The sequence below is a fragment of the Sarcophilus harrisii genome, chromosome 2, assembly GCF_902635505.1.
Source record: "Sarcophilus harrisii chromosome 2, mSarHar1.11, whole genome shotgun sequence".
Taxonomy (NCBI): Eukaryota; Metazoa; Chordata; class Mammalia; order Dasyuromorphia; family Dasyuridae; genus Sarcophilus; species Sarcophilus harrisii.
Genome location: NC_045427.1, coordinates 212,320,326 through 212,332,761, shown reverse-complemented (window position 1 = coordinate 212,332,761; position 12,436 = coordinate 212,320,326). Strand labels below are relative to the sequence as shown.

Here is a 12,436-nt window from a genome sequence, read left to right as displayed (position 1 = left end):
GAGAGGAAACATAGCACCTAGAGGGCATCAGAGAAATCCTATATAAGGCAAAAATACTTGGTTTTGTCCACAGATGCCCAGTAACAGTCTCTGACTCATGGCAAGAGCTTAATAAAAAAGTGCTTAAGGAATGAATGAATTGAATTAAACCCAAAGATCAATGTCATTATTATTAGTTGTCTTTTATTTTTCTCTCATCATTCACCTTTTTAAATTCTTTAATGATCAGTCACGGTGGCCATCTCTTTCCAACAGGAGGAGCCCTTCATCAGGACCTACAGGAACAGTAACTACACATACCCAGCCAATCCTACTATTGAGGTAATTTGTCAAGGTCACATGTTTGTGTTTCACAAGGTCCAGTCGTTCCCCCTGGCAATGTTCTGATCGCATAGTTCTGTGTATTTGCCGGCTTGTAAATGTCCACACACCTTTCCTTTTCTGAGGTATCAGGTAGGCAGGATGAGCAGAATAGACTCAGAATTGACCACATCAGAGAAAGTAAATCCGAGAACACTGGCCTGAACATGTCCATGAATCGTCATCACTCGTTTCCAGGTTACTACTGGAAAAATACTGCTTTAGCCGTGACTCTTTAACATTTGCAACTATGTTCTCACAGTCATCTGCTTCTGATCAGTCAAGTTTAACCTTTCTGGAGGAGTCAGAGCTGGGGGAAGATATTTCAGTGAATTCTTGCTCAGTGACTGCTGAGTTAAAACAAACTTTAATCTTAGTTCCTGGGACCATAACAAGCTTCCTTCTTGTTGCATTGACTATTTAGAATCAGTTAAATCAATAAGTCAGCGAATATTTTTCAGTCACCTACTATATGTCAGACATTCTAGGAAGGAAGGGAGGGATTGAGTGAAGGAGAAGATGGAAGAAAGGAAGAGAAGAAGGAAAGAGGAAAACAAACAACAACAACAAGAAAAAATAAAAAAAAAAACCAATTCCTGTTCTCAAGGAGCTCCCAGTCTAAGAGGAGACAGTATGCAAACACTATATACAAAGGAGAACTGAAAAAGATTCTTGCAGAAGGTGGAATTTTAGCTGAGACTTGTTGGAAGCCTGTGAAATGAGGAGGCAGAGGAAAGCAGAGAGAGAATTCCAGATATGCAGGACAGCCAGTGCAAAGGCCATATGTGGTTGCTGGAGAAAGGGAGATTAAAGTGTAAGAAGATTTCTCTGGTACCTACTGTTCATCTTTCTGAGGATCAAGTCCAGTAGTATAAATTTGTCCTTTCTGGGAGAGGGAACCTAAGATTTGATTGTAGCTGTGAATAAAAACTCAGAAATAACTAGAAATGCTAAGCCCCCAGGCCCTGGATGTATGGGAACTTGACTTTACAACCTAACTTCATGTTATTGTGCATCATCCAGTCTCCATTCCAGTAAAACTGGTCTGCTAGTTATTTTCCTACACACAATATTCCATCTCCCATCCTTGCACCTTTGTCCAGGCCCATGTCTGGAATGCAGAATTCCCAGCTTCTCTTAAAGCTCAAGGGTCACCTCCCACACACCTTTTTTTCCCCTTTTCCCAGTTTAGTGGTTAATTCCATCTGAAATTACTTTTTATTCACTCTAAACATATATATGTATATATAAAACATTAAATGCATTATATATGTGTTGTGTGTGTGTGTGTGTGTGTGTGTACATATATATATATATATATATATATATATATATATATATATGCATATACACACATATATTCTCTGTTGCTCCAGCACCTCACACAGTATATAGTAGTAGATATTTGTTGAATTGAATCAGTAGTCACAGATAGCTAGCATTTTTACTGGGCCTTAAGGTTTGCAATGTGTTTTATATATATATTACCAGGAAACAATCTATTATTATTCCCAATTTACAGATGAGGAAATTGAGTCTAAGTGACAGGCCCAAGGTTAAATATCTAGACAGTCTCTGAGGTAGATTTTACACTCAAGTTTTCCTGATTCCAAGTCTAACACTCTCTATTGAACAAACTACCAAGCTACTTTGTCTCCCTCCTAAGCTAGTGAGTAGAAGACAGTTCTTACTTCCCTGCCATTCATAAACAATATAGACTGCTTGCTACTTGTACAACATGTTATTCTACCTCCTGGAAGAACCATGGACCATCTTGATTTCTGTAGCCTGATTTTCAACACAAGCATTAATCTGACACTGGGAATATATTTATCTTGCTCTGCCAAAAGCAACTTGCTGAGATATTTCTCAAATGTTGATAATTATATTATGGTAAAACCTTATTTTCTTCCCGCATTTTTATGTAAAACCAAGTTTCATTATTAGGATTAGGTTTTTTTTTCTTTTTCATTTAATAATATTTCCCCCAACATATATAGTTTTCAACATTCATTTCTGTAATATTTTGAAGTGCAATTTTTTTTCTCCTTCCCTTACCTCCCCTCTCCCGAAGACTGCAAGCAATCTGATATAAGTTATACATATGCAATAATGTTAAATATATTTCCATATTAGTTATATTGGGAAAAAAAATCAGAACAAAAAGAAAGAACACAAGAAAGAAAACAACAAAAAAGTGAAAATAGAATGTTTCAATCTGCATTTAGTCTCCATAGTTTTTTTCTCTGAATGCAAATGATGTTTTCCACCCTTGGATTAATTTTCAAGACTAACATAGGATAACATGTCATTAATATTAAACTGATCAGTCTCTGAGAGAAAACTAAATGATGTCAGATCTTCTCAAAGCCTTCTAAACAACCTGAAAAGATGGATAACATGGGTGAGATTTCTATTAAATTTATTTGAAATTGATCATATATTAAATGTCTCATAATCTAATCAAGAGATTTACACAAAATTTGGTTCATCCAGATTTTTCCATTGAGAAGAGGATGCATCAAAGAAATTTGAGCATTAGCGTCCCTAGAAAAATCAAATGCCCAATCAGTAAGTACTTTTGGAGAATCTTTTCCACTTTGTGGAAAGAGAGAGAGAGAGACCCATAAGAGGACAGACTTCATTAGACCCTGCCAAAACCTGGAAGCATATATAACTTTAACTAATACTTGAGTACTTTCACTAATGCACTTCCCCTGTCACTTTAAAAACTTGCTTCTTGTATTTCAGGTATGACAAGCATATTGTTTTGAGTTTGGATGATATTAAATATTGCAGGAATTTCTGCATTTCTAAATTTGTGTGTCTGGAGAAGTAGTACTTTTTTTAAATTTATTTTTCATTTTTTTTAGAAGTAGTACTTCTTGACTCTATAGTCAAGAATATATAGAAAATCTGGTGGCATGATACTTTTATAGTCTTCAAGCTTTTCTAAAAACATTTCTAATTGTGATCAGAGCCATGGTGACACCATGAAGGTTTTGCCACAGAGCATCAAATTTGCAAGGTTCTGATAACTCTTATAGTCCTTCAGCAGTTAGAAACAATGGTGTTATGATAGAGTTTGTAAAAATAAGTAGTTAAGATAGGAGACTTGGGCAGAAGACTATTTTTCCATCTTCAGATTCTGTTTCCTCTCCCTCACATTGAGCAGACTCTTCATCAACAGACTCATTTTGGTTTTACAAGGTGTCAGTCTTCCTCCATATTCCCCTTTTCCTCTTTCTCAAGGCCTAGTATATACTATATTGGCATTGGAAATAAAAATTCCTAGTTACAAATGATTTGTTGCTTAAGCCTTGATATTAAAATTGGCTTCATTTTTAAAAATTTTTTCCTGAGGCAATTCGGGTGAAGTGACTTGCCCAGGGTCGCTCAGCTAGGAAGTGTTAAGTGTCTGAGGTCAAATTTGAACTCAGGTTTTCTATCCACTATACAACTAGCTGCCCTATTAGCTTTATTTTTTTAAAAAGAATAATAGTGATAACTCTCCTTCAAGAAAATATAGTAGCATATTGGCTTAGGTAGGGGATAGATGATGATGTAGCATCAGTGTTTAGTAACTGGTGGTGTAGTAGATCAAAAGTTTTAAAACTGTGGGTTATGACTCCATATTGGTTACATAACTGAATGAGGGAGTTGTGGAATTATTTATTATCAGTAAATGTTTGATTTGTTTACCTATTTTATATAATTGGGGTCACATTAAAATTTCTTGTGCAAAAAGGGGTCGTGAGTGGAAAAAGTTTAAGAAGCCCAGGATACTGCTAGACCCTTTTAATTCATTTCAACAAACATATATTGAATGCCTGCAATGTACAAAGCTGGTACACCAAAGTGAAAAAAAAGAAAGTCCTGCCCCTTGCGGAACAAACATTTATAAAAACTGTAGGGGAGGGGGTGAACAAACAGAGTATGAGAGTACATGGGAGAGGTATAAACAGGTACTTTGAGAGTTCACCATTGGGAAATAACTGTCCTGGCTGAGAAATAAAGGAAAGCTATAAAAAGGAGGTGGCATTTGAGCTGAGCCTTAAAAGATGAGTAGGATTTCAACAGGAAGAAATGGTGAAGAGGGCCTTCTAAGTATAGGAAATAGCAAGGACATGGAGGTGAAAAAAGTAAATCAAAATATTCAAAACATGGCTGGGGTGTCAGAAATAGAAATAGAAGAAGTATGAATTTAAAACTATTAAGTTAGGGAAGATCCAGGTTGTGGAAGGTCTTGGATGCTGAGCAGAAGACATGGTAAAATGTAAATGACTTCTTAAAAGTGTGAGGTAAACTTATCTAGATGAGGGATGCATTCACCCAATTCCATCTTTTCTAGGCATTGTATCAGGATGTTTAAATATCATATAGCTTTTAATCTTATATGCCCCCTATACCAACACAGCCCTACTTTGCTGAGGTCTCAACTCAGTTGAAGATAGGTGGCCAGTAGAATTGGTCTCTCTACATTATGAATGTTAATCCTTTTAAAGAACAGCCTTCTTTCTCACATATGAGGTGGGTTTCTTTTCTCTTGCTTATTTAGAATTGGGGCAGTGACTTCTTGTGCTCTGAGCAGGGGTCATCCAGCAGTACTCCCACGTCAGGTGAGTAAGAAGAGCCCTGATTCCTATCATGCCCTTCCCCTTTGGCATTGTCTCCTAAAGAAAGATAGCACAGCAAAGGTTTCTTGTCTCCTTCAGTCCATCAGCTCCGGCCTGCTGACATCAAGGTGGTTGCCGCTCTGGGAGACTCACTGACTGTAAGTAATAAACCTAACAGTTGTTTCACCTTCATGCTCTGGGGAACCAGAGACTTAGGGGCCAGCCAAATAGCTAGTCCCCCCCACCCCCCCGCCCAGCCTTAGCCCTGCAATTTAAATAATTATTCTACAATTATTTTGTATGACCTTTACTTGATAACAAGTCTTTGTCCTTTGCCAGGGAAGGATGTTGGAGGGTAGGAGGTGAGAGAGAAATATGAATAATATAATTCCCTGTCCTCAAGGAGGACACTTTGAATCACGTTGAGAAAGAAGATTTGTAGGACTGAAGAGTGAGGAGGAAAAAAGGTAATGTGTGTGATAAATGAAAGGATAAAATAGCAATTATAGGGGGAAAAAAAGTCTACTTTGAGCTGAGAGATTCAGGAAAGAGTCATAGAGCAGGTTGGATCAGACTGGTATGTAAAAGTGGTCCTTAAAGGGTGAGCTGGATTTAGATGACTGAAGAGAAGAGGCTGGGGTATCTCAGGGAGGAGGGGAGGTAGTGGAGAAGAGAAGTGGGGAGAGATGTACAATGGTTGACAAATGAAAAACTGTGTTCCAATGACATAAAGTTGGCTCATTTGCTTGGGGAAAAGAGTTTGTAAAGAAGAATCAGGGACCAAAAAGTTAGAAAGGAGGACTAAGGCCAGATGAAGGCAGAAATACCATGCTTATTAAATTTATAAATGACACTAAGTTGGACAGGACAGTTAATATACACTGACGACAGAAATGGGATCTTAACTCAATAGGTTAGAAGAAGGGGATGAATTTCATAAGATGAAACTTAATAGTACAAAGGCAAAGACCTATAATTAGATTTTTGAAAATCAATGCCACGGCCCAAAATGGGGAAGTCATGACTGGCTAGTTAGTATTATAAAAATGAGAGTTTTAGTGGACTGCAAGCTAAGAGAATCATAGGATTTTGAATTGGATAGCACCTAGGAGGTCATCTGATCCAATTCATACCTGAAAAAGAAAGTCTTTCTACAAGATACTTGATAGCTGGTCATTCAGCCCTTGTTTGTTTAATGACCTCCAAATTGGGGGGAAGGATCCACTATATTTCGAGGAAGCCTGTTCCACTTATCAGACATTCCTGCTTTCAAACCTAAATTACTCCCTTTGTAACTTCCACCCATTGTCGTGATTTGTCTTTTGGTCCCAAATGAAACATCCTCTTCCACTTCATAGCCCTTGAGTATTCCTTTCTCCAAACCAAGTATCCTTTTTACCTTCATCCTGACTTTATAGGCCAACAGTGGCATGGGAATCTAAAAAATTAATATAAACATAAGTTGCATTAATAGAAGTACAGTGTTGGGGGAAGGGGGAAGGAGGTGTTGATCCCAATTTTCTATACCACAACTAATCTATTTTCTTTTTAGAAACTGTATCCATTACATGGAATGATAGACTGAGTAGATTGAGTAGTGAATTTAGGGTTAAAGAAACTGGGGTCAAATCTCAGTTCTACTATGTAGTAAGTAGCTGGACTAAATGTTTCTAAGAGTCCTTTCAATCCAAACCTCTGATTCTCTGCCAAGCTGGAATGAATTCAGGGGAAGATAAGAAGAATGATGAAAGGACTAAAATCCACCTCTTATAGGTAGTAAGAACTGGCAATGTACAGCTTGAAGAAGGGGATGCTTCAGGAGAAACTGATACCTCTCTTGAAATATATGAAAGGGTGTTGTTGGCCCCAAAGGACAGAACTAGGACCAGAGGGTAAAAAGGATGATTCTTCATTCCTTTAAAGAGGAACTTTCTAAGTAATTCAGATTATCCTGGTTGCTGTCATTAAAACACAGAATGGGAATGCAAAGAAAAAAGGAAAACACAGTTCTTGTTGTTGAGATGCTTATGTTCTACTGTGGGAGACAGCATGCAAATAATATTGCATATATAAAATATAAAGAGTGTAATTGGGAGATAATCTCAAATGGAAGGGACTAGGATGGATGTAAAGATAGAACTTGAGTGTTAAAGGAAGTATGGGAAACCAGAATTGGAGGTGACGAGGGAAACTAATTGGGTCAGGAAATGGATGTCCTTGAACAAACAAGTCAATGTAGCTGAATCGCAAATTATGTGGAGGTAAAAGGTGGGGAGTAAGTGTGAGAAGATGGAAAAGATAGGAAGCGTTTTAGAAACCAAATACAGCATTTCACATTTGATCCTGGAAGTTGTAAGGAATCATTAGAATTGATTGAACAAGGAGGTATCATAGACCTGCACTAAATTTAGGAAGAACATTTTGGTAGTTGAAAGGAAGTTGAATTGGAATATGGAGGGATGAGGCAGTTTGACTACTAATTAGAAATCTATTGTAGTAGTCTAAGATGAGGTCTTACACTGGGATGGTGATGGTGTCAGAAAAAGAATATGAAAAGGTAGAAACAATAATATTTGACAACAGATTGGATAACTGGGAAGAATGTAAGTAAGGTATTAAGGATGACACCAAGGTTGTAAGCCTGGGAGATTGGTATCACTCTCAACAATATTAGAAAAGTTAGGAAGGAAGGAAGAACTGAGGGAAGGAGAAGATAGAATTTTATTTTGAACATACTGATTTTGAGATATCTAAAATGATAATTGACACTCAGGAAAACCATTAAAACTAAATACATAATTCTTGGAGTCACCTGGAGAGAGATGATTTGAACCCATGGGAACTGATGAGATCACCAAGTGAAAGAGTATAGAGAAAGAAGAGGGCTTTAGGAACCTAAGGACCTCAAGAAAAACCCAGCAAAAAAGACTAAGGAAAAATAGTTAGACAAACATGAGGAAAACTAGGAGAGAGTATTAGAAAAATCTATAGAAGAAAGAATATCAAGAAGAGGGTATTTCTCAAGATCAAAGGATGCAGAGAGATCAAAAAAGCATACAAGATTTAGCACTTAGATCCTTGTTAACTTTGGAGAGATCTGTTTCAATAGGTTGATGAGGTTAAAAGCTAGTAATTAAGCACTTAGTATGTGTCAGGCACTATGTGCCTGTGAAAGTAATGAATGGGGAAAGGAAAGTCAAAAGATAGTCCCTATTTTAGAGGCTGTCACAGTCTATTTGGGAAGACAATACAAAAAACTATGTATGAATAAGATTTTTTTATATTGTAGATGTAATTTTTTTTAATTGGAGATAATTAGCAGAAGGAAGGAAGTACTTTTAAAAAGTATGAGGAGAGTCTTGTAGAAGCAAGTTTAAAAGTGAGTGGAAGGAAGAATTTTCCTGTAGAGTTTAGCTCAGCAGGGGAGGAAAGAATGATAGCTGATAGAGAGAATAAGATCAAATGAGATTTGTTTTGTTTAGTTTATTTTGTGTTGTTTTTAAGGATGGGAAAGATAGGGGTCTGTTTATAAGAAGTAGGGGAAAAGCTAATACTTAGGGAGAATTAAAAAGCAGAGGGCCTATCACTCTACTTTGGGGAGTGGAAGGAGGAGCCTTTGAAGGAGACAGAAGAAACAGATGGGTTGAGAGGTAGGATAATCAGAATACTGTGTTGTCATAGAAACCAAGGGAGGAGAAAGCAGTTAAGGTGGTCAACAGGGTCAACTGCTACAGTTTGTTTCCATGGAAGGTGTTATGTGAATTCAGAATTGGTCACTTAGCATCTACTACCTTTTCTTTTTACTTACCTCTCTTTATTAAACATTTATTAACTGAAGTGTTAGACATGTCAGAGAGACATAGTATTTAATCTCATCTTTTATACTTCTAAGCTGTATGATCAACAGAAAATCATTTAACCTCTCTGTGTCTTGATTTCATTTGTAAAATGGGGTATGATAATACCTCTAGTATCTACCTCAGAGAGTAGTTTTGAGACTTGTTTTATCTCAAGTGAGACAAAATATGTAAAGTATTGAATGAACTTTAATGTACAATATAAATATTAGTTTCTATTTATACTTTTTATCAATATTATCATGTGTAATAGTAAAAATTTACTAATAATTGATATAATGGATAGATTTATGGTTTAATGGCAAGAATTCCATTTCTGGGTTTAATTTCTATTTCTGATGCCAACAATGTGACTCCTAGACAAATGACTTAACCTCTCTGGATCTTAGACAATTTGCTTAGAAATGATCTACTAAGTAATAGACCTAGTTGGAAATGTTGGTGAAGGGAGTTTCTATACCAAGAGTTACTTTTGCAGGAAAATCATTGATATTTCCAGTATCTTTTTTATGTATTTAATTATATATGTGTGTTAGAAAACATAAGAGTCCAACACCTTCATTTTACAAATGAGTATACTGAGACTCAAACAAGTTAAATGACTTAAAGGTCAAACAGGTAGTGAGTGACACAGCAAAAGTCTTCTGATTCCCAGTTTAGGACACTTACCATCCTACCACTTGCCCAAATCACAAAGATTTTCTCAGGACCCCGAGTTCACACTGCTCACACTTGCCTTTCCATTTGCCTTTCCCAGACAGCTGTAGGAGCTGGAGCAAAAAACATCACTGGCCTGTCCACGGCTTGGAGGGGACTATCCTGGAGGTGAGGCTCCTCTTGATTCCTCCTTTGATGACTCAGTTTCTTAGGGACAGTTTAATTGTGTTTTATCTGAAGCAGAAGAAAATTATCCTTAACCCTTCTGAGGGAAAGGTTTTGGATCCCTAAGAGGTAGCATGATGTAACAGAAATCTGGATCTGGGTCAGGAGACTGGGGCTCAAATCTTAGCTCTGAAATTTGCTATCTGTGTAATCCTGGGCAGGTGATTAAGAACTTTCAGTCTTGGTTTCATCATCTGTAATACAAATAAAAAAATATAAAATATAAAGATAAAATTTATCATTTATGATTTAATTTTTTAAAAAAGGATGGCAATACATGTACTACATACCTCATGGGGTTGTTGTGAGGAAAATACTTTGTACACTTTGAAGCTCAATATGAATATGAGCTCTATGTCTAGTATCTGTTCAGATGGAGGTAGTCTAGACATCCTTAGCAACCTTCCCTATGCCTGAAATGTTTCCTCTTTCCATCTATTAAAATATGTTATTTTATTATTATTATTATTATCATTGTCATTGCCGTTATCATTTGGTGTTTTAATTTTAATTTTGTTGATATCTTTTGTTTTTATCTTTCATCTTTTGTTTTATCTTCATTTACTCTACCCAATAAGCCATTCCTTATCACAAAGAATAAAAACCATGTCCCATAATACCCCCATCTCTGCAAGGAAAGGGGAATTCCCCTCTTCCTTTTTAAAAATGAACCTGTGATTTCCTTCATATAAGGAGTTTTGGCAAGGAAATCTCTTAGCCAATGAAGATTAGTACATTATTTATAATTTTTTTGCCTTAGAGATATCTGGGGCACTGAGAGGATAGTTATCTTCTACGATGCTTATGAAACTTGGACAATATACCAGCATCATACTGGAAACTGAACCACTTCCATTCCATTTGAATTGTCTTAGGAAGATTCTAAAGATCACTTGGCAAGATAAGATACCAGATTTTCTCCAACTAAACTGCCAACCATTCCAACTCTACTGCAGAGAATACAACTCTGTTGTTTTGGCTACAATGTTCAAATGCTAAATGTACGCTTGCCAAAAAGATTATTTTATGGAGAACTTACAAAGGTCAAGAGCTCACAAAGTGGCCAGAAAAAGTGATCCAAGGATACTCTCAAGGTCTCTTTTAATAACTTTAGAATTGACATGGGAGACACTGGCATAGGGTTGCCCAGCATGGCATGCCCTTATCAGAGAAGGTGCTGTGCTCTATGAGCAAAACAGAATTGAATTAGCTCAGAAGAAACACAAGATGCACAAATTTAAAGAAGCCCCCCCAAATACTATAGGTACTATTCCTGCCTGACCTCTGGCAGAGCATTCCAGACTCATATGGCTTTCTTCAGCCACAGTTGGACACACTATAATTTGACTGTGACACATCGATGTCATTTTGTTCCTCTTCAAGAATGAAAGACAACAACCAACCAACAAACTAGACAGTAAACTCAAAGAGGACAAGGATTATGTCTTATCTAAATTTTCATTTCCTCTAGAACAATTATTCAAAATAGGTACTTTAAAAATATTTGCTGTTTTGACTTTTCAGTGAAAGCTTACTGATTTCTACCTAAGTCATTCTCTTTCTTTCCCCCAGTATTGGAGGAGATGGAGTCTTAGAAACTCACACCACTTTACCAAGTAAGTAACATAAGCAAGCATTCCTTTCTGGAAACCCACATTTAGAGAGTTTGCCTTCTGTCAGGTTGTGATGAAAAAAGGAAGGGGAAACCTTTCTCTATAAAATGGAAAGACCTAAAAACTCTGAGCTCTCTATAACTCTCATCCCTCAAGACCCTCTAATTGAAGTCCACTGAATCTCCTCATTTATACTTTTTTCCTTTTCCCTCTTGCAAAGATATTTTGAAGAAATTTAACCCCCATCTCTATGGATTTTCCACTGGAACCCTGAAGGAGAAAGCTGGCCTAAATGTAGCAGCGAAAGGGGCTATGGCACAGTAAGTAAACTTAATGGAAGCCATGGAGTAAACTCGGGATTCAGAGTGAGAGCACCTGGGTTCAAATTCTAACTGGCACTTCATTCATCCTCTCTGGATCTCAGTTTCTCCTCTTCTTTAAGATGAGGCAATTGTACTAGATGGTCTCTCTGATCTCTTATAATTCTAAATCTAAGACCTTATCTAGTGAGAAGGATGGGAATGGAAAAAGGAGGGAAAGGAGGAATAGAAAGCTAAATGAGGGAGAGCAGTGAGCCAGATGGAGGAGATAAATTGAGCCACAGGATGATGCGTTTAGAGATCATCTCTGTTAACCATCTCCTTTTACAGATAAGGCAACTGAGCGCCCCCCGCCCCCCCCAAAAAAGAGGTTCTGGGTTCCTTGGTTCCCAGTCCTAGGCAGTTAATTAATGATAACAAATCCAGGGCCCAATAGTCAAGTAAATAGTACTTATAAAACAGCAATTTAGAACTTTACAGTAGCAATCTTTTATATTTGTAGCACAATTTGTGTTTACAAAGTTCTTTCTTCATCTCATTTGATCTTCAAAATAACTCTATAAGCAAAGCTAATATTAATATTACAGCAATTAGGAAACTGAGGGTCAGAGAGATTATGAATGACTTCTAAATATTCAAGAGAAACTGAACATGTTCTTGTTAGAAAAAAATATATAGATTTATGCATCAGAGAGATATCTACAGTAGCTGATCTTTCAGGTGTCTTCCAAGGCTCCAAATCTGAGTTAGAAGGGACCTTAGCAGCCATCTCTTCTACCCCCTTTACA

At 36.9% G+C, this 12,436-nt stretch overlaps 1 protein-coding gene across 1 annotated transcript in view; it reads left to right on the top strand.

Moving 5' to 3' along the window:
- PLB1 (phospholipase B1) overlaps positions 1–12,436 on the top strand; it is a 208,047-nt gene that overhangs the window by 156,413 nt on the left and 39,198 nt on the right. Inside the window, exons 44-49 of the mRNA XM_031951326.1 lie at positions 256–321; positions 4,919–4,979; positions 5,076–5,134; positions 9,591–9,658; positions 11,288–11,331; positions 11,549–11,648. Of these exons, the coding sequence (XP_031807186.1) occupies positions 256–321; positions 4,919–4,979; positions 5,076–5,134; positions 9,591–9,658; positions 11,288–11,331; positions 11,549–11,648 (398 nt within the window). The remainder of the gene's footprint in view (positions 1–255; positions 322–4,918; positions 4,980–5,075; positions 5,135–9,590; positions 9,659–11,287; positions 11,332–11,548; positions 11,649–12,436) is intronic.